We start from the raw sequence: 22,594 nt of genomic DNA on the forward strand, positions 1-22,594 counted from the left end.
ATTTTTTTTTAATTTATTGTACGGACGGGGTCTTGCTGGGTTGCCCAGACTTGATGAGTACGTAAAGCTTGGTGCCCAACAGACGGCCTTCTTCAGTGATCAGCTGTAATTCTTTGTAACACATGCACAGACACGGCTTTGTACCTGTGTGCATGCAGATGTACACAACTCACTTCCCGTGTATGCAAAAATACCCCCCCCCATAAACACCCACACACATGCTGAGACTCTGTAGGAAAGAAGACGAGGCCTCTGAGTGCGCTGGGGATGAGCCTGGGAGCCCCACAGGGTGCTGGCTGACTCCAGAGCCCACTTGGCTTGCTGGGCCACATTCTGGGGTTCAGGTTCTTTGGCTCTTTAGTGGAGCAGCAGTGACTTTGGGATCCCTGGTTGCAGTGATTGACATCTGAGCCACTGGCACCTGAGAGAGGCCTGTCAGTAGGTGTGGGTGAGAGGAGGCCCAGGAAGTCTCTTCAAAAGGCCCAACTGCATGACTCGTGCCAGGACTGGGAGGTCTGGGTGGAGTCAGGGTAGATGTTTGTGCCCATGTTACCTATGCAGTGTTTGAGCCTGTCCATCTTTGCCTGGAGCCTCTTTTCTATAGGACCTGATACAGGGGAGACCTGAGACATGAAGCCACACAGCCCAGCAGCATACACACTGGGCCTGGCGTGCAGGCCTGGCTGGTATTCTCAGACAAGGTTCGCAGGGACTACCAAGCCATGAGTGGGAACGAAAGTCTTGGGGGCACAGCAGGGGAATAGGATTCTTAGTTGCTGTCTCGAGGCAAGGAAATGCTTCTAGTTAGCAGGTATTGCAGCCCAGGTGCCCCAGAAGCATCTGGTGCAGTAGAGATTTTGACCTGGAAAGGACTCAGCGGCAGTCCCAGGGCACCTAGGCATGTGACGTGCAAAGCATCACACTGCCCTGCCTGGACACCTCGGCCATACATTGGTCCTCAAAGGATCTTCACCCAGCTCCTTCTGTGTGCCGGGATCTGTGCAGCAGGGTGGGAGGAAGTGCCAGGCCTCGCCTGCCCTGCCCCAAGAGTGTCCCTTTTGCCCACAAGTGCAGACTCACTCTCCATCCTGGATCCCTGGCTCGTGGGGAAGGAAAAGAGCATTGCATACATGGAAGGGCTCCCCAAGAGGGAAGTAGGAAGGAAAGGAGTGATGCCTGCAGCAGAGAAGGGTCCCATATCCCAGGATCGTAGGCACTTAGAACAAGGAGAAAAGTCTGTGCAGGGGCAAGGTGTGAGAACAGGAGGTCAGCAGGCTCCTGGAGTTTCCCCACAGCAGCTCAGGACATAGACTGGCTTGAATGGACTGATTGAGGGAATTCCCCAGGAAAGGCCACACACTCATCTGCAGTGGGGACATCCTCCCTGGTGTCCTACACAACCTGTGCCCATGGTGGGGGGGCTTACTTAGGGTGACTTTGGAGCCCAAATTCCAGAAGCACGGAGAAGGTTTAGAGGACTGTGATCTTAGTAATCCAGGAGACCACTAGGGCTTTCCTGAGATGCCTTGAGCTCACTCAAGGAAAGGACAAAAAGATTGTCTTGGTGCAGATGAATAGGGAGAAAGGTTTGCTGTTTGGGAGGATTGTGTTGGCAGTGAGCACACCTTAGGCTGATCACAAAGAGATCTTGGAAAATCCTCAGTGAGATTCATGCTTCCAAGCTATGCTGTTCCCCAAGGCATGTCCGTATTTTGTCCAATGACAATAATAATCCCTGGCCTCAGCCCAGACCCATCCTGGGAAACCCTTGCCTGAGAAGACTGGCTCTTATCCGAGGCCAGGCCCTCTGGGCACTTCCTTGGTTTACTGGAACTTTGCTTGGCTTAGCGGATGGATCTGGGGTATTTAGTTTGGGAAGTGTTGTGACAAGTTGTGGGACCCAGACTGTGTGCTGTTGCCATTAGAACTCAAACCTAAGAAGGCATGTGTTAAACCTCAGTTTTCAAGAGCCTCCAAAAAGTGACTCTAAGTTGGGAATTATGGCAGCTGCTGCTGCTCTTTGGAGGTCTTGGGGGTTATGTCCTGTGAGTGACCACTTGCCCAGAGTGGTGTGGAGGTCCTAGTTCTCACTGAGGTCTGTGGTAGCTGCTACTCCAGACTTGGCTCGTGATAGGACCCCTCAATCATAATGCTTGGTGACCGATAGGTAGAGGTGGTGTTGGTGAAGATGCTCTCAGTTTAAATGATTAAAGCCAACTTCATGGCCAGTAGGTCCACAAACCTGTAGTTTTGCTTCCTGTGAGGTCAACCACTGTCAGAAAATATTACAGTATTTTAGAAAGAAACTGCATTCACATAACTTTTATTCAAGTATATTGCTATGATTTTTTATTTTACTTTTTTATTGTTGTTAATCTCTTATTGTGCCTAATTTATAAATTAAACTCATGCATGGCATGGTTATGTACATTTAGGAAGAAAAGTATATGTAAGGGTTTAGTACTATCTGCCTTTTCAGGCATCCACTGGGGATCTTGGAATGTATCCCCCATGGATAAGGGGGACAGACTAAAGGGACTATAAAAGGATAGTCTGGGAAGTTCATTGTTTCATTGCAATTAGGAAGTCCAATAGGATGGTCCAGCTTTACCTGGAACCAGGAGCTCAAACAGTGTGAATCAGGATGGACTCGCTCTCTTTCCATCTCTTGATTTCTCCTCCTTTATTAACTCAACTATCAGGCCATCTCTCCCCACAGGCCCCCTGCAATTCCTGGTTTAGGGGGAGGGTTTTGTTTGTTTTCAGACAGAGTCTCACTCTCACCCTGAATCAGGTACCCTCGTGTCATCATCAGCAACCTCAAACTTTTAGGCTTGAGAGATCCTTTTGCTTCAGCCTCCCAAGGAGCTGGGACTATAGGTCCCTATCACAATGCCATGCTGTTTTTTCTATTTTTAGTAGAGACTGGGTCTCAATCTTGCTCAGGCTGGTCTTGAACTCCTGAGCTCAAAAAATACACCCACCTTAGCCTCCCAAAGTGCTAGGATTACAGGAGTGAGCCACCACACCCCACCAATTCCTGGTTTATGTGGGCCTTAGATCATCAAAGCACCTGTGTCAGTTCCTTGCTTGGGTCACAGACCTGCACAAAACTTGGATTCCCTGAGTTTTCAGTGTCCAGAGAGATGACAGACCAGTCAAGAGATGAGTGAAGGAAGCAGGGCACACAGCACAAGGCCCAGGGATGTGGGGCAGGCTGTCCTGTAACCTGACCTCAGGGTCCATGCAGAGCAGTTGGGACTGGGGCTTCTTGGCAGAGGCTCAAAGCATTCCCCCAGAGGCTCAGACAAGGAAAGACATCCCAGCCAGTGACCTCAGCGATCCATACCCTCTGGCTATGGGGGACGGACTTAATAGTCAGGATCTGGACTTAATAGTCAGGACCTGTGAGCAGCCAAACCCTGTGACCTGGGCTTCAGGGAGGACAATAGTGCTGCTCTAAGCAATCCCTCAGTGCCCCATGGGGGGTTCAGAATGGCCATGGAGACAGGGCCCTGGGATTCCTTGACCAGCCAGGGACCTCTGGCTTTTCCTGGTTTGGGGAGGTGGACAGTCAGTGAATAGAGATCATGCTTCTTCACCTAGTGGCTGAGAGTGAAGAGCAGTTCCTCTTGCCTGACCTTGGCCCCAAGGTGAGTGTCCATTGCCAACTGTAGCCAGCTTTCAAGGGTATATCATACAGGCAGTCTCCAAGCATGGTCCAGACCCCTCCTGAGCTCCCAGAGTTACCTGTAACCTGTCTCATCCCCCAGAAGCTGGGTGAGTGCAGGTATCTGGTGCTTTAATAACCACTTCTATACCAGGAAGCTAGGGAAATGCTAGTGGCTGTCAACAGGTGTGTCTGCCAGTTGCTGACATGCTGGTGACTGCTGCCTATCCCCAAGGGTGAGTGCCAACCATGCCTGTCACTATGAGTGGCTCAGTAACTTCAGCTGTTGTCTCTTAAGAGGTCAAGCCTCCCTTTGTCCATGACCCAGAGAACCAGGATGCAGAGTGTGCCACTGCTCTCTTCCAGCCCCGGCTGATGGGCCCAGTGCAGGATGTCTCAGGACCTCTGGGGTGGAGCATCTAAGTGAGACTTGGGTGAACTTCTGACCCTGGAGATGGCTTGCCTAGCCTGGCCTCACAGGGGCGTGTTGTAGGGGTTAGGTGCCGATCTGCTTAGGTTCAAACGGAAGCCCTTCAGTCACTCGGTGCCAGTGTCTCGTTCACCCATGTACGTCCTTATGAAATGAGAGTGGCAGGAGGGGGCACAGGCAGTCTGAGAAGTGGCTGGTCTTGGGAGACGCAAGGTTTGGAGCAAGAGAGGTAGGGAGAGGAAGTTGGACATGTGACATCACCTCCACCTGCGCTAGGGGCACATTCTCTGTTCTTCCCAACTCCGTTGGCTTATGACTCACTGGCTCAAGCTGACTTAATATGCCTGTGTTTAGGGGAAGGTCTTGGTCTTTGGGAGAGAGAAATGGACACAGGAAGCAGAGGGTCAGGCCTGGGGTTATTAGGAAGGGTCCTATTGTCCTTCTTCTCTCACTCAGGCAGAGAGAGATAGTATGGGGGCTGGGCCGGGCAGCCAGGAGAGACTCCGAACCACGGTAGTTGAGCCAACAACTCAGAGGCAGTTGGACCATTCCCTCTCCACACAGGAGGTAACTGAAACCTCAGAAGGGCAATGACCCAGACGAGGCCCCTGAGCCAAGTAGGCCTAGGCCAGGACATGGGATGTGCTCTGCAGAGCTGCAGGATTCCCCAGAAAGAGTAAGGGACAAAGGACATTCAAGGGTAGACCACTGCCTATTAGCAAACCCAGGCCTGTCAAATGGGGCAGTGTGGATTTAGTTGATGACCTAGGAAGTGACCCTGGGTTCTAGGGGAAAGGTCCCTGCAACCTCCCCCAACTATGCAGTGCTGGGGCTGCCCCTCCCCATCATCTTCACAGCAGGCAGCGGCCTCCAGCACCCAGGGCTCCACATTGCAGGGGGTGGCCGAGATGACCTCCCCCCACTCCCAGGCTGCCCAGGGAGAAACCTTAGAGTCTCCCAGTAGGAAATGGAGATCTCTCCAATGAACAGTAAAAGAGAATTAGTGCCAAATTATGTCTGGGGACAAAGAAGTGTCCGATAGGGAAGAGAGCACTTCTAGGAATAGACGGCAGGCATAGGATGGAGCCCCAAGACCTGGAGCTCAGCTTAATAAATGTTTGAATGAATGACCAGGGACTGACTTGTGGTAGGGAGAGGAAGCAGTGGGCTTGAGAGAGAACCCGTGAGGCATTTGCTCCTGGATGCCTCCGATAGCAGGGAAGGTGGCCAGACTGTGGCCAAATCAGTGGTCCTAAAGGGTTTGAAAAACCATAAATGATCTCCATGTATGGCCAGAGCTCCCTGGGCTTTTCCCGCAAGATGATTTTCAGGCATTGGACACATCAGCATTTCTATTTCACTTGTGTAAGTGTGGGTCGCGGTTTATTGAGCCATCTTCTCAGGAAATGTGCTAGCCTTTTCTGCCTCAGAAGAGATACAGGCTCTTCATGGCTGGACCTGGGCCAGGTGCCCAGGCCATCTGGCTCCACGGCCTGCCCTCTGGGCCACTCCTTCCCTCCTTGTCCAGCCCCCAACCCGCCCCTGCCATTCTGTTGGTTCTCACAGTCCTGTTCTCCTGTCTTCTCTGTAGGCTGGTGGTTTGTGAGCACCTCTGAGGAGCAGGGCTGGGTCCCTGCCACCTACCTGGAGGCCCAGAATGGCACTCGGGATGACTCAGACATCAACACCTCCAAGACTGGGGAAGGTAAGGACCTGCAGGCTAGGGGGCAGGGGTGGTGGGTAATGAGGCAGGGATGGGGACCTGGGGCTGCTCCTGGAGTTAGCCCCTGCTGGAGGCAGCTGTCCCACTCTTTTCTCCCCAAATCATCAGAACCTGCAGTGAGTTGGGCCATATCCCAGTCCCTTCCCTTGGAGTCCCATCTCACTGAAGTCTGTCCACAGCCACTTCCCATCCCAGGCCTATCTCTGCTAGGGCTAAAAATAGAGAGGGAGTTCTCTTGGAGTGTGGACCTTGGGCTTTGGTAACTTTGGGGCAGATACTCAGAATGATTATATGGCTAGACCCCCCCTTCCCCAGAAGCCCTGGGCTCCTCTGGAGGACCCCATGGAGACCTCAGTTCCCCGAACCAGACTGTATTCTCTGCAATATGAACTATCTGAGAGGCAGGGTGCGCATAGCAACTGCCATGAGGTGTCCTGCTCAGAAGCTTCTGCACTGGGTGTCTGTCAGCTCGGCCAAGGATGCAGACTCGGCATATCTAGGAGCTCTTTGTCAATGGCTCAGGCCCATGCACAGCCCCTCTGATAAGCTGTGACTCAGTGAAGTTATTCAGGGTCTTTCTCCTTGCATTTCAAAGAGCCTTCCCCTACCCCCTGGTTTAGCCCTGGCCCAGGCAGCCTTCCTATGGCCTCAGCATTCCCTGGAGCAGGCTGCTTGAGCCCAGTAAGTTTGAGCCACCCAGTTTGGTCCCTGGCTGCCTGCCCCTGATGACTTCCAAACCTCTCAAGGCCTGGCAGCAGGAATTCTTTCCCTAATGGTCCAGATGGACATGTCTGAGAGCTAGAAGAATCAAGGCCTACTACCCAGGGCTCAGGCCACCTCCAGTCCTGCTTCCCCCATCTATCTCCTTGCTGCCAGGCCAAAATAAGCAGCCCGCCAAGTGCTAGCTCTTTATTCACCCTTCCCTGACTCCAACATCAGTTACTCAGTGGGCATCTGGGACCCCACCTCTCCCCCTGTGTCAGTACTCCATTTCAGCCCTTGGAGGTTTCCAGGGACAGGCCCCATGGGGAAGGGCTTGCATGTCCTGGCTCCTGTCAGGCTACACCGCACTTCTGCAGCAGTAGAGGGTCTGGGCCCTGAGCTGGGACCAGTCTAGTTTGCTGCAGCCTCATCTCTAACCCAGCTCTGTGTCCTGTAGGGCATGCCAGGGCCCCACAGAAACAGCAGCTCACACAGCTCATATAGCACCAGGTGTACTGCCCTGCCCTAGGAGGATGCTGTTATCCCCCTTTCAACAGCTGTGGGGACTGAGCCTTCAGTATGCTTAGTTATGTGCTTGTCCTCCTAAAGTTGTGGCCCCAGTTAGCCTCCATACTGTGCCACATGCCTCTCCATGAAGCATTTTGCCTGTACGGAGTAAAGGCCACTCTGAGCTCCATCCTAGGGGAGTGTATGGGGGGAATCACAACGTCCTGAAAAGTCTGCATCAGGAAGATCAGAGCAGAGATGCTGGGCAGATGCAGAGGACCTGGACACTGAGTGGGCAGAAGTCCAGGGCAGGAAAGAACCTGAGAGACATGGAGCACAAATGCCAGCCTGGTTAGAGCAGAGAGCATGTGCTTTGCACAGAACAAGTGGCAGCAGGTTGCAACAGGTCTTGACTTAGATAAAGTACAAACAAGCAAGGCAGAGGCCTCAGTTTCTGCTCTCAGAAGTGTGTGTGTGTGTGTGTGTGTGTGCACGCACATGCACGTGCATGCCAGGGTGACCTGCATATGAACAGGTTCCTCTGCATGCCTCTGAGAGGACTAATATGCCAGTACCCCCAGCAACTCTTGGACCACTATGGGTTCCATCTTTACATCTTGGGCATTTTCCACCCAGATCTACCAAAGGCCTCATGACTGGGTCCCCTGGGCCTACGACCCCAGCTACTCTGGTATATCTACCTATCTGTACCCGCAGCCATGTGGCCAAGGGAGTAACCCACCCTGGTTCCCTCTTTGCCCTTCTCTACTCCAGCCCTGTGGCTCTCCCATCGTAAGTCCCCTGAGCCCTGGAGACAGAAGTTGGAAGCCTGTGTCCTATCAAAGTTCCCTTAACAGCTCATCCTTCATTACTTTGGAAATAAAAGAAACAATCTGTTGTTCTATTCTTTGAAGCAGGGTCTCGCTCTGTTGCCTGGGCTAGATGCAGTGGCATCATCATAGCTCATTACAGCCTCAAATTCCTGGGCTCAAGTGATGGTCCTGCCTCAGCCTCCCAAGTAGCAGAGACTGTAGGAATAGTCACCAGGCCTGGGCTAAGGTTCTGGTTTGTTTTTATTCTCGGACACTCTGTGTATGTCTGTCTCCTGAAGCCAGGTGTGCTATGTGGAGGTCAGCAATGTGAGCAGGAGGGGTGGAGACCCTCTTGGCCACTGACAGTGCTGAGTGTCCAAGCGCGACATTCTCAAGATGCTTTAGATCCATAGCCTGTCAGAGGTGAGGAAACTAAGGCTGGGTGAGGTCACCTCTGCTGGGCCTTTAGGTTAGTTTGTGGCGGAGTCAAGACAAGAACCCAGGTCTCTGCTGACAAGGACCTGTCTTTCTCCCCAGTGGGTTTGTGTTGGGACACATGGGAATAGCCCACTGGTTGGCCTCCAGGGCTGTTACACCAAGCGCAGACCTGCCCTCTCATGAGCAGGCTCCCCAGCACCCAGACTCCTCCCCACTCCGTAGCCCTCCCTGCTATTGACAGTCTGCTGGGACCAGTGTCAGGGAGAGTCCATGGGTAAGAGTCTGGACTACAGAGCCAAACTGCCTTAGAGGCTTAGTTATGTGCTCGTTCTCCTAAAGTTGGGTCCCCAGTTAGCCTCCATTGTCCCAGCTCACCACTGTGGGAAATAGAGGCATAGTCATTAAGGAGCCCTCTCGTGCTCTAAACACATAACTTGTGAGATGGGCCACTGCCAACCACATAGGACTTTTGTGAGGCTCTCCTTGTGGTGGCTTAAACCAAGCCTGGCACACAGCGAGTATGTGTTACTCATCATGAACATGGCCCCCGGTCTGGGCATTAGCTTAAGCCCCTCTCTTCTACAGAGAAGCCTGGCACCCCCACCCCACCCAGGAGGCCTTGCACAGGGTCTGGTTGACATTCTTCAGAGCCCTTCCACCCCTCATCTTGGCTTGCACAAAGGCAGATGGTGTCGCCCTGAGACAGATGAGGAAAGAGGCTTAAGAGAGGGTCAGCAGGCATCCCAGGGTGACCCAGGTTGCTGGAAGTGGGTCCTGGGCTGGAACCTTGTAAAAGGCAGATCAGAGCACAGGCTTCCAGGAGCACAGATGCTTTCCAAAAGGCCTTGGTGGGATTTGGCCCAGGTGTGTCCCTCATAACCACCAACCTCCCTCCACCCCATCCCCACCCCCAGACCTGGGCAGCCCGGTACCTTTCTCCTGCAGTGCCAGGAGGTGGAGTGAGCTGGCACCCTGGATCCCTAGTCCCCTGTCCCTTCCATCTTGGGGTTCCATAGGAAAACAAGGGCATTTGGAGCTGGGGCCTGAGCAGAAGGGAACATGGGGATTTTGAGCTAGACCACAGCAACCCTGGAACCAGCACAGAATGCTGCCCAGCGAAAAGCTAGGGAGCAGGCCCTTGTCCTCAGAAACCCCGATGGTGATATGAGAGAAGGCACAGAGCTGGGCCTGTGCCATCCATCCATGTGCGCATTTCACTCAGCAAGCATTTCCTGAGAATGCAGAGACACAAGGCAAAGTCCTTGCCCTCAACAAACTCCTCCAGTCGGGACGAGTGAGAAGCAAAATTGCAAACTAGCCCAGAGTGGTTGGAGCTATTAGCCCCTGAGGAAGGGACCCAAGTCTCATCTCTCCTGGGCACACTTAACACTTGCACACATGGTGCCTGGCCCCAGGTGGCAAGTTCACAGTGCTCAGTGAATGAGTGAGCATTGTGGAACTCCAAATGCTACCTCAGTGTAGCACTGTGGAACCCCAAACCCTCCTAGGAATCAGCACGATCCAATAATCTTTACATCCCTGGGGGCTGCAGCGTGAGGTCTGCCTTGCACTGGCCTGGAGCTAGAGACCCAGTTTCTAAGGTGCTGGGGTTGTAAACGTTTTCGCCCACTCCAAGGCTCGACATAAGCTGAGGGGTTTGGCCTTGGTTGAATTTTTTCCTGTGTGTCAACAATGTCACCTGTCATCTCTGCTCCCATCCAGCAGGAGTGTTCCCTTCAGCTCAGTCCAGGTGATGGTGACCTGGGAGTGTGGACCTCTCCTCCCTCCATCCCCTCCCTCTTCCCCTCCCCCATCTCATCCTCATCTCCATTCTCTCTGCCGGTTCCTGTCGGCCACGTGCTCCATCACCATCTCCCACACCAGTTTCCAAGAGACGCAAGGCCCATCTGCGGCGCCTGGATCGCCGGTGGACCCTGGGCGGGATGGTCAACAGGCAGCACAGCCGAGGTGACCGAGGGAGCTGGCTTCTCCTTTCCTCGCAGCTTATACTTGTCTCTCACTAACATTTCTCCTCCTGGGCTCTGCTTTCTGCCCCGGAGCCTCCTGACTCACCCAGATTCATGGGCCAGGCTTTTCTCTCACTACAGCTTGCTGGGGGTTGCTTGGGAATTGGGGTGGGATTGGTGGTGGCTCTGACTTTTGTCAACATCCTGGGGTAGGGGACATGAGTATGGGTCCTCCCATAAAGAAAGAGGAACTTGAAGGAGGACACTAGAGGGTATCTCTGGGTCTCCCAGGGAGGCTGCATTTGGCCTTATGGGCACTTCACTCGTCTATATTGCCGTTTGGGCCTTCCTGTGCCCGCTGCTTAATCATCTCCTTCCTCTGAGAAGGGCTTCCTGGGCCTAAGCTGATTTTCCTAGTTACTTGAGAACAGAGTACGGAGAAGGACCAGCCTACAGTACTCCTTCAAGGTAGCTCATGGGCTCATCACGAGGCTGAGGTGTGCAGATACAGAGCCTTCCAGCCCAGGGACTTTTTTGTTTGTTGGTTTTTTGGTTTTTTTTTTTTTTTTTTGAGACAGTCTCACTATGTCGCCCTGAGTAGAGTGCCATGGCATCACAGCTCACAGAAACTTCCAACTCTTGGGCTTAAGTGATTCTCTTGCCTCAGCCTCCCTATTTTGTTGTTGTTGTTGCAGTTATCATTGTTGTTTAACTAGCCTAGGCCTGGCTTGAACATGCCAGCCTTGGTGCATGTGGCTGGCGTCCGTAATCACTGTGCAACAGATGCCGAGGCTTTTTGACAAGCAAGAACTTGGGCGTTAAGGGAGAGTAGGGTTCTGAACAAACCCCTAAAGACCCCCTTGGCCAGCAGGGAGCCAGTTGCTCCTGCCCCTCTGAGAGCAGGGCACTTTTCATGGGGACAACACAGCCAGAAAGGTGCTCCCCACTCCCAATCAGAGAGTGTGCTAAACTGGCCTTTCTGGAACACAGGGATACGCTGTGACTGCCACACACACCTCCCAATACGCACAACTTGTTTCTAAATGACAGAGCATGTTTTGGGGTCTGCCCCAGGCCCAGGACAGCAGAAACCCTGGACTCTTGGGGAACCATAGCCTATAGCTGACTCAACAGTGGGCACAGAGCCCTGGGCAGGACCCTGGGGGCTGACACAGAGCAGAGGCCAAGTTGTAGAAACAGCAAGAATGGGCTGCAGGTAGAGCAAAGGGCACTCCAAAGCTAGGAGGGTGGCCGGTGGGGGGCTGGCCTGGGATGCAGCCCAGGCCTTCTCCACCAAGGAGAGCAGGATGTGGGTCTGGAAGCAGGGAAAAAGGTCTGGCCTGCTCCAAACACCCTCACATTCTGGGCCCCAAACACGAATCTGTCTCCACAACCACGCAGATACATGTAGCTGGTAAAGTGCTGCCACCACATACAGCCTTACTGGCCACTGGGTACAGTACCCTATCGCATCCGAACCCCCATCCTGTGCACTCAGCCACTCACAGATGTACATACATAAGATCAGACGACTGAGTTCACTAGAAATAGTGCTACATTCCTCACTGCTGACTATCGCTGCAAGTCGCCTGAAGTACTCCCCTTGGGAAGCTATGCACGGAGACCAGCACCTACTCCACCCTTTAAAGCAATATTGGAACTCCTTTTCCTAGAATGGCCATCAGAGCCGTTGTTGTACGAGGTCTGACAAGTCTGTGAACTTGTCCTAGAAAAAGTACTCCCTACCTCATTGCGGAATATCACTATAATAACCATATGGCCAAGGAGAGTATTTCAAAGGTGACTATGATGCCTCATGTCTACCCTGCCATGTGTATGTTGTTCACAGTCACAAACGCATGATATAGCACACTGCTCATGGTCACATCTTACAGACCTGTACAGCACCACACAGGTACACAGAGAGCTTCCCACACACAGCCCCTGGTACCGTATGCACACGTAGCGTATTCACACTCACCGAGTATATAGGAGCATATTGTTTGATGATACATATAGACACAAATAGCCAACTAAATGCATAACTCTGCCATCACCCTCACGTGAGCAAACTAAAGCCCACAACCTCTCACTCCTTCTCTCAAAGGAGAGGACTAAACAACATAATTTCCCAGCCTTCACCCTGTGAGTTACATTAAACCAGGCAGCCAAGAAAAACTTGCAGAGAGATGGCTGGAAGACGCTTGCTACGCACAGCAGGGCTGTTGGCAGGCAGGTCTGGCAGTGGGTCACCAGTTAACCAGATAAGAGGACAGCAGAGCCTTCCCATGGCCTCCACTCCCATCTCTCAGCCAGCCAGGCCCTTGGAACCAAAGGCCCTCTCTGAGTGGCACTGGGTGAGTTGTGGGGGGCAGGAGTGGAGCCAGGGAGACTGCTGACAGAGGGGAAAGTGTTGGGAATGCAGAGGCTTCTGTGGTTTGGAAACTTTGGGACATCCAGCCCCTGCCTCCAAAACCAAAACAGACCTGTCCACCTCCAACCCACCCACACAGCCAACTGTCCAGCCAGCCCTCATCTCTTCTCTTGGTGGCATGGTCAGTGCCCATGGCCTCGGTGCTTCCCGGGGACCAGAGCTCACAGCCTCCCATCCCTCCACTCCATTTCCTAAGGGACTGCTCTTTCAGAGACACTGACTAAGCTGGATGACTGAGCCACCCACTGAGGCCATTTCTTTCTCCATAACCACACAAGCACGTGCCCAGGCATTCCCTCAGCTGGAACCCCCGAGGGAGTTTGTGGCCCTGTTGAGTAGAAGCTCCGGCTCTGCTTCTCCCTTGGGACACCTATGAGTAGGGAAGCCTGAGACACATCTGGCACATGTCCACATGGAGGTGGTCCAAACTGCTGTCACCTGGGCTGACTAGAGCAGAAAACAGCACCTGGGCTAGGGCTCTGAACTCACATCCCCTAGATACAGCACAGTGGCTAGGGCAGGACATGCCTCCCAGCTGGCAAGAGATCTTACAGGAGCACGTGATCTGGACGCCTGTGGCTGCCATAGCCCAAAGGCCCCCAAGAACAGGGCCTTTTGCAGGAGCAGCTCAACATCCCTGGCTAGAACTGATACCTTGATACCTTTGGTTCTGCACCCCTGCCCCAACTGGTCAGAAGAAAGCAGGCGCTTACGTGCCTGAGGGACTATGTCTTCCGCACACACCCGGGGAGGTTGCAGAGGCTGCGGCCTGGTAGCTTAAGAAGGCTGAGCCCACATGACATGGTCTCCAGGCTCTGTTCTCTCCTATGAGGTAGGGCAGGGCTCCTCTACTCTTCCCACAAAGAAGGCTGTCATTTTACTCTGCAAATGCAACCTTGCCTAGGAAAACTTTAATGATGCCTTCCTGCTCGAACCACAGACTTTTAAAAATAGCCCAGCTGAACAAAAGCAAAATGTGGAGCCCAATCCTCACCTCACCCTAACCTCAGAGCCCTGGATTCCCGCGGTCTGGCACTGCCCTTCTGGCCACTGCCTAGGCCAGGATTTACCGTGCCCCACTAGAAAATGGAGCAGGCCCAGCAGCAGGCAGTGGAGCAGAAGGTTGGACTGTAGAGCCCTGAACTTCTCAAAGGCCCAAGTCAGAATGTGGCTGGGCTAAGTTCACAGGCAGCTTTGGCAGCAGTGCTCAGCATGGCTGGATTGGAATCTACAAGCCTCCAGGAGCATGGCCCTCCTTGAGTCAATGCTGGCAAAGGTCTGCAGTGCAGGAGCATGCTGAAGAATTTTGCAGGCTCCCACGGCCATCACCCATCTTTGCTTTCTGGGAGCCTTCACATTCAGCCAGTATCCTGTCAGTTCCATCCTCGTAACCAAGCCTAGCAGGGCAGCTGCATTCCCCCACCCCCAAAAAGGAGCTTCTGCCTCAGCACAGGCCTGTAGGCAGAACCCTGATGATCCAGGGGAGAGTGAAGAGATTGCTCTCTGGCAGGGGCCCAGGGAATGGTTTGCATAGCTGGAAACCAGGGAACAGGGTCTCAAGAGGCTGGTGATGTGCATCAACACCCTGCATTCATACACTCCCAAGAAGCTTCCTACTCAAGCTAGCCTTGCTTGGCCCCACCTTCCACTTCATCATACAGTCAACAGTCTCTTACTCCTAATGTCTCCCTGGGCCAGAGAGGACAGCACAGGTTCCGGTGACCTTCCCAAAGGGCATGGCCAGATTTCCTGTTCTTTCCCCTCTATCTCTGCTCCTCATTCTCCCAGAGGGTGAGGGAGAAGTATTCCATGCTGTCTGCCCACTAGGGAAGGCCTCACCCAGGAAGCAAGGATCTTTGGCCAGCTAGCTATGGGCAGAACCAGGAAGTACCTTGCCCTGGGTGTTTCTGTCAGGGGCTTCCTAGGACAGATATAGCTGAATCCCACCAGATACAGAAGAAATGACCTCCCTGGAAGCCTGATCATGAACCTGGGTCGGAGGCATCAGGGCACCTCCTGCCAGTAGGAAGGCTGGAGGAAACCAGGGGAGACGCCATGAGGCCCTAGGCTCCCCACACCTGCCTTTCCAAGCTCTTCCTGATATTCCACAAGGTGCCTCTTTCCTAGTGCCTTGGGAAAACTTTGAACAAGACCTTGAAGTCACATCTATGAGAACAGAGCAGATAGTGCCCGACAGGAGCTATGAGTAACTGAACAACTGGGTCAGCACACACCTTCTGGGAGGTACCTGGACACGCCAGCCCAGTGAAGGACCCATAGGATCCTGCCTGGTTGTGCTGCACTTGGCGTTTCCACACACATTGGCTATGGGACCCTTACCTGAAAGCATATGGATCATGAAATTACATGATCAGCTATCAATGGTGGGCCAGGATGTCAAGAGTGTCACCAAGAAGGTGTCCCTAGAGCCTCTGGAGGTCAGGCAGAGGAAGAACTTAAGAGGTTAAGGTGGGGACAGGGCTCGGAGAGTGCCTCTGGAACCCAGATGGAAGCATGGCGCCATCTGAGAAGGTACATGCCATGGGGCCTCAAGGTGTCCAGGGGACAGGCACCCAGCATTGGTTTCAGACTTTCCAACTTGGACCCCTCCCCAGGAGTGTATCTCTCCTCCTGTCCTCAGCCCAGTGAGCTTCTGGGCCCTCTGGGCTCTCCGGACTCCAGGTCCCAGCAGCCTGGCTGCTGTTACTTGGCTGGGATTGCCTACTCCATGCTTCCTAGGATCTTCTAGGCAACTTGGGTCCTGGCTGAGTTTGGCACACTTGGGGGCAGCGGTGACTCTGAGGCCTGGTCCTGGAGAAGCCAGACTGAGCCAGTGCTCCCTGGCAGGCAGCCAAGCAAGGCCAGGGGAAAAGGAAGGTGCAGGAAGGAGGCAAGACCTCCAACCAGGCCTCATATAACCTTGCTTTCTTGCTTCTATTCACCCACCCACAGAGGAGAAATATGTCACTGTGCAGCCATATACCAGCCAAAGCAAGGACGAAATTGGCTTTGAGAAGGGGGTCACCGTGGAGGTGATCCGGAAGAACTTGGAGGGCTGGTGGTACATCAGGTAGGACTGCCGGCAGAAACGTGAGAGGCCTCTCTCCCACCTGGGCCTTCCCCGCTTTCCACACCCTGTGCAGGGTGCAGGGTGGCCATGGCCACATGACAGCAGGTAGATACTGACAGCAGCTGTGCACCCAGGACACAGGGCTGGCTCTGCACAGCTGAGCTACTCAGCCAGCGTGTGCATCTTGCAGATGCTCTCCCAGGACATGTAAAGCAGAGCTGGAGCAGGCTGTGGTGCAATCCCTTCTCACGCATGTGCCAAGAGAGCTCAGCACATCTGAATTTGGTTTTCTGTGTCCGGCCTTGGCTGCCTGGCCTGCTTTGCAACTTGGGCCGCCAGGAGTGCTGGCGTCCATAGGCCTCATTGAGGTCCCAGCAGGCAGCATCTGCTGCCCAGGCTCAGCACTCTGCTCTGAGGCAGGCCCCTGACTGCCTGTCCCTGGTGGATGGGGCCATCTGTCCATTCTGTAGGGCTGGCTGCAAGGTGGGGCAGGAGTGAGGCTGTAGCTCAGGCCATTAGGGGCCACCTCCTCCTCCTGCCCATCTTTCTTCCAGGGCCTAATAACACTTCCCAGCTGGAAAACTCATTTGGGGGTGTATGCAGGGGAGCGGAGAGATTTCCTGACCCTCTGGAAGCAAACTGAACCCTGTGGGCTTGGCTCACCATTAACTGGCTAAGACTGGCCCTCCAGAGGACTTGCTCTCAGGAAGTGCCCCAGTGCCTTCAAGGCTGGCTGGGCTGCAGTGGCTTTGCCCACCTTCTCCTCTGCCTATAACCCAGCTGACAAACATTCCCAACTCTGTGGGCTCAGGAGACCACTGCCTCAGCCACCACACCTAGGAGCTCCAGCCCACAGTGAGCAGGGTGTGTGTTCTGAGTTGTCTCCCATGGAGGGGACAGAACTGTGCCATGGTGCCCCTGCCCCTGTGACTGAGGTGACAAGCATTTTAGGGCATAGTCACCCAGAGAGAGCATGGTAAAATGTGATGGTATTAAAAGTCAGTCTGTGCTAGGGACAGGATAAAGGTCACTGGGTATATGAAAGTTGTACCTGTGTGTTACCCAGTGGGACATAGTTCCACCCCAGCCAGGATGGCTGAGATGTCCCTTTCTGTCCTGTTGGGTGGATTGGGGCTGTGTACCCATGTTGCCCAAAGCCATTTCCCTAGACTTTTATGTTTTCTAAGCAGCAGGAACTATAGCCATCCCCAAAATCCACCAACCACAAGTCTGACATCAAAAAGCCAGTGAACATTCCAACAGGCTAGGATCCTAATTCACTTGCCTAGAAGTTATCTACAAGGCTGCTCTATTTTACTTTATTTTTTAGTTTTCTAAAACTGTCACTCTGACATTGCTTCTACTCAACCCACATGCCCACGGAGCTGGGACTAAGTAAACCCTGCTGACAAGGTTCCACCTTAAGAGGGCTGCCAGATATACCCCCTTAAATGTGCCATTTCCCAACATTCCAGGCTCTGTGTTGATCTTCATTTCCTGCCTGCCTTCTCCCTCCACCCCTGTAGACATATACGCATGCACAAGCATACACACACACTCACACACATCCTTGTGTTCTCCCCATCCCTCTCTTTCCACTTTGCTTCCCTCTGGAGTCATTCCATGCTCTAGAGCTGGAAAGCAGATGTGAGCAGAGTTGGACCCAGACACACACAGCCACTCCTGATTCCCTTCCATTTCTCTGCCTGAAATCTAATTTTATCCATGTAACACTGAAGAAACACAAAGGGCTCTGGGATGGGAACACTGGGAAAGCCTGAGTGTCACCTCCAGAAGACGCCTCTCTCCTTACTCAGCAGTATTCACATAGGCCAGCAAGGGCCAGTGAGTTCGTTATCTTTTCTTCAAGATGCAAAAAAACAGGCTCTGGGCCAGGTGCTACTGCCATGTACTTACCTTTTCTGAGCTTTGGCTGTGGGCTTCCATGAAGATTAGGGTCCCATCCACCCTTAATTCTGTGCTTCCATTTGTACCCATTACATGAGGGAGCCAAGACAGGCCCTGACTTTCATCCATTCATCCATTCATATCCTTCCAAGGCCCAGGCAGGTGAGCTTGGGACAACCTCCCTACATGTTCCTGTGACATGAATGAAGAAAACCACCTCCTACCTAAGCTTTCTAGCAAAGCTCAGACATATCAATAGGAACTTCAGGTTCCATGTTCCTCTTCTCCCACCTAATGAGTGCCCAAGAACCAGGTCACATCAGGGAGACGATGAGGTTTTCAGACATCTGGCATGGCAGAGCCATTCCAAAGTGCCAGATGTGTCCCAGAGAGCAGATGGGGACACTGCAACCCAGACTGGGGGCATTGGCCAGGGACTACTGGACCAGAAAGTGAGCTCCCACTGGGTTTTGGTGAAAGCTCAACACCATGCAGGAAAAAGGAAAAGCTTGTTTTAAGAAGTCATTGAATCATCAGAAATTAAGTCAGCCCTATCATTTGCCTTTTGCTTTTGTTTATGCACTTTGGGTTTTTGTTTCTTTTGGGTTTTGTTTTACCATACCAATGGCTTTAATTTTATCCAGTCATGTGCTTTAGTCTTTTCATTTAAGGTTTCTGCTTTTGGAGTCCCACTTAAAAAGACTTGCCCAACCCCTACAAGTATGTAAATCTTTTATTTTTGTATTTTGCTGTATGGTGTGAGGCCAGGGTCTCACTTACTGGAGATCATCAACTGGATGATCAGTTGTCCCCAGATCACTTAGTGCATAACACATCCTTGCTCCACTGACCTGAAATGTCACCTGTAGCCTGTTTGTGGATCCCATGTGCTCGGTCTGCCTGCTGTGCTTGTAGTAACCAACCCTTCCCTATACAGTTAGCCTTCTTTAGGGACATCTTGTCAGTTGGTCTCAGTGTGTCTGTTCTTTTGGATACATTTTAGCAGCTACTCTATCCCTGCATCTTGCAGAAGAGAAAAAATTAAGGTCTAGGGAAGGGACTTGTCTGAGGTACCAGAGACTGGAGTGGAGGCTATCTGACTCTTACCTGCAGTAAGAGGTAATCTGGTAATCCTTCCCTTTCTATAGAGAATTTAACTCTGTATACTGCATTCACATTTCTTATTTCCAGAATTATTCTCAACTGGTTGTAAGGTAGCAGGCCATTGTGAAGTCTACCTTTGGGCAACCCACAATTTGAGAAATCTCATCTCAAGACCCCACATTTGCCTGACTTTGCAGAGTGAGAGCTGACACCAGGAGGGACCAGGCAAAGAAAAAGAAGGTAGAGGGGAAGTGATGTCCTGGTGTCTTTTCCAGACCCCCTCACTTCCAGTTCCCTCTAGAGCTGTGGGATTGCCAAGTCTTTTGTAGAACATGGTCACGAAGGCTCCACTGGGCAAGGCCAGGTGGAGACAAGGGGCTAGCAGTGGGGCAAGAGACCAGGCATCAGTGCTTTAGTGATGGCATGCACACTCCTCCCACAGATACCTGGGCAAAGAGGGCTGGGCCCCAGCGTCCTACCTGAAGAAGGCCAAAGATGACCTGCCAGCCCGGAAGAAGAACCTGGCAGGCCCTGTGGAGATCATTGGGAACATCATGGAGATCAGCAACCTGCTGAACAAGAAGGCATCTGGAGACAAGGAGACTCCACCAGCTGAAGGGGAGGGCCCCGAGGCCCCCATTGCCAAGAAGGAGATCAGCTTACCCATCCTCTGCAATGCCTCCAACGGCAGCGCCCTGGGTGTCCCCGAGAGGACCGTCTCTAAGCTGGCTCAGGGATCTCCAGCTATAGCCAGGATTGCCCCTCAGAGGGCCCAGATCAGTAAGAGCCTCACTGCCCTCTGGGCCCTCACTGCAAAGCTCCTTACACAGTGGGCATGGGTTGCAAGGCAAGCCAGATGGGTATGCAGGACCCTTATAGCATTTTGCTTCCTGAGCTGCAGGAAGCAAAACCCTTTGACCCTCTGTCAGCTTGTATCATGCTCATCACAGAGTAGAAAAGGCAGGGAATAGGACTCAGTCCTGCCCAGCCGCTCCACTGAAGGTAGAGTACAGGAGTGTGAGAGCTGGTGGTGCTTCCTACTCTAGTGGGCAGCCAGGAACAGTTGTCCACAATCGATATATTCTAAGACCAAGAAGCATTTTTTTCTTTTTGCAATTTTTGGCCAGGGCTGGGTTTGAACCCACCACCTCCGGTATATGGGACCCATGTCCTACTCCTTTGAGCCACAGGCGCCACCCAGCATTTCCTTTTCTTATAGCAGAGGCTTTATAAACCAAGATAGATGAGGGGTAGTTCATTTAAAAATCACACACACAAATGTAGGCTGGGTGCACAGTGGCTCACATCTGTAATCCTGGCACTCTGGAGGCCAAGGAGGGAGGATTACTTGAGCTCAGGAGTTTGAAACCAGACTGAGGAAGCATCAGACCTCATCTTCTGCTAAAAATAGAAAAAATTAGGCTCAGCAACTGTAGCTCAAAGAGGCTAGGGCACCAGCCACATACACCGGAGCTGGCAGGTTCGAATCCACCCCAGGCCTGCCAAACAACAATGACAACTATAACCAAAAAATAGCCAGATGTTGTGGCAGGCGCCTGTAGTTCCAGCAACATAGGAGGCTGAGGCAAGAGAATCGCTAAGCTCAGGAGTTGGAGGTTGTGAGCTGTGATGCCATGGCACTCTACCCAGGGCAACAGCTTGAGGCTCTGTCTCAAAAAAAAAGAAAATTTAGCCAGGTGCTGTGGTGGGTACCTGTAATTCCATCTCTTCAGGAGGCTGAGGCAAGAGGATAGTTTGAACCTAAGAGTTTGAGGTTGCTGTGAGCTAGGCTGATGCCATGGCACTCTAGTCTGGGCAGCCGAGACTGCCTCAAAAAGATAAAACACACACCCCATTTTTCCAGGCTGTTACATGTGGGCTCTATATGCAGGGGACTGACAGCCTGGAGAGGAACAGCTTCTGGGCCTTACCCTTCCTTCCCTATACCTCCCACCAGTTGCTGGAAATCTAAAGGCATGGTGGCAGAGGCTTTCCCATTCTGCACAAGCATTTTCAACAGAGCATTCTTGAAGACTACACTGGCTGGCACCCTCCTCTCCATCTCTGGTCCAGCAGTGCCTTTGCTTGAGGGTTAAACTGTTCTATATTGTGGGAGCCCAGCTTCTGTTGTGTCCAGCAATTCTTAAAATCCAGACGAAAGCTGTTTTTTAGTTTAACTCTGAACTTGGTTAAGTTCTCACGCCTGAAACCTTTTAGGCAACCAGTTGGGAATCATTTATTGGGCACTTCCTCTTGCCTGGCATTGTGCTAGCTTGTGAGGATTTAGTAGTGAGCAAAAAATAGACACGTCTCTGCTAACTTTGAAAATCTGATCCATCTATAAGCCCTCTCCCCTGAAAAATACCCATATATCTGTACATTTTGAAGTGTGCTTGTGATTTTTAGATGTTTCATGGATCTCCTGAAGCACACCTAGGGTAGCTTAAAGGTCTGTAGTATCTTCTTGAAAAAGCCCAATTATAGTGACTCAGAGCCTCAGGTCCTTCATAGATGCCGAGCCAAAGCATGAAATTGCAAGGATCAGGAGTTGGTTGCACATAGGGAAGGCAGACAGAGGCCCTGTTGCCCATTACATGACTGGGGGTTCTGAAGCCGTATCTCTTCTTCTAGGCTCTCCAAACCTAAGGACAAGGCCTCCACCACGCAGAGAATCCAGCCTGGTATGTGTGCTACATTTCTTCTCCCTTTTTAATCTCCTTTCCGGGGATGCACTGTAGCAGCCCCGATTAACTGGCCGTTCTGCTGCAAAGCCTGCTGGTCCGAAGGTCTTCCGGGGCCTTCCAGCTTTGTGAGGCTGAGGGCAAGCAGGGAAGCCCACAGATCCCAGGCTTCCTGGGGGCCTTGCTGGACAGTTTATAATCAAAAATGCGCTGCACTCAAAAAGCTAAATAAATCCATCCGCCACTGCACTGGCAGACATAAACATTTAGACTGGCCAGCAAGAGTGTCCAGCCAGGGCATTGCCAGCAGCTGGTTATGAGGCTGCTGTGCATGTTAGCCTGGAAGGCTTTCAGCTTCTCCTTGCTGGGGAATGCCCAGTAATGTGTGGGATGCCAGAGCCTGGGAGGGTAGAGGGCAGACCAGTGAGCATCCTCTGAGGATGGGGTGAATTGCAAGGACTGGCTCATACTAAAGCTTAAAAGAGAGTTAACGCTGCTTAGGTCCCTGGCTCCTATGGGTGAGACTTTCTAGTGTCCAGACCCTTAGACGGACACATGTGCTATCAGGCTAGGGTTTGGGATGGCAGCAGTGCTAGTGGCAAGCAGAGAGCCCTAGAATAAAAAACTGTTATCAGGGGCAGTAAGATGCAGGGAAAGATTGGGGCTTCAGGCTGCCAGGCATGGATTCACATGCTACTCTGATACTTCGAAACAGAGAGACTCTAGGCAAGTCACACACCTCCTTGGTTTCCTTATCTATGAGGTGGGGCAGTACTAGCCGTCTCTTGGGGTGCTATAAGGATGAAATGAGATGATGTATGTAAAGGGCGGGCAAACAGGTATCCATTTCTCTGTTGACTCTTGACTGTTTATTAGTACTACCTGGGGTATGGTGTTGAGAAACACCCTGAAGTCACATCTGGGCTTAGCAGCAAGAGTTTCTGTGATCAGTGACATCCGCCCTGGAGACTGGGGTGTCAGTTGTGGAAGAGCAGGCCCTCCGTAAATAGAGGACTCCTGAAGATTTGGTCCCTGGAAATAGGATCTTTTTTTATCCTGGCCATCAGCCCCAGTGGAATTTCTCTCTTTCCCCATGGGTTTTACACAGCTGAACAATGAATTCTCCTTTCCTCCCACTTCTTTTAGCC

At 52.4% G+C, this 22,594-nt stretch overlaps 1 protein-coding gene across 2 annotated transcripts in view; it reads left to right on the forward strand.

Moving 5' to 3' along the window:
* SH3PXD2A (SH3 and PX domains 2A) overlaps positions 1 to 22,594 on the forward strand; it is a 240,458-nt gene that overhangs the window by 211,864 nt on the left and 6,000 nt on the right. The window contains exons 9-13 of one of the 2 annotated variants that reach the window (XM_023511719.1): positions 5,692 to 5,805; positions 10,167 to 10,250; positions 15,636 to 15,753; positions 19,208 to 19,545; positions 21,397 to 21,446. In XM_023511719.1, coding sequence (XP_023367487.1) covers positions 5,692 to 5,805; positions 10,167 to 10,250; positions 15,636 to 15,753; positions 19,208 to 19,545; positions 21,397 to 21,446 — 704 coding nt within the window. The remainder of the gene's footprint in view (positions 1 to 5,691; positions 5,806 to 10,166; positions 10,251 to 15,635; positions 15,754 to 19,207; positions 19,546 to 21,396; positions 21,447 to 22,594) is intronic. The other variant, XM_003787195.3, reaches the window with a different exon arrangement.

The sequence above is a fragment of the Otolemur garnettii genome, unplaced genomic scaffold, assembly GCF_000181295.1.
Source record: "Otolemur garnettii isolate 467f Iridium unplaced genomic scaffold, OtoGar3 scaffold00021, whole genome shotgun sequence".
Classification (NCBI taxonomy): domain Eukaryota; kingdom Metazoa; phylum Chordata; class Mammalia; order Primates; family Galagidae; genus Otolemur; species Otolemur garnettii.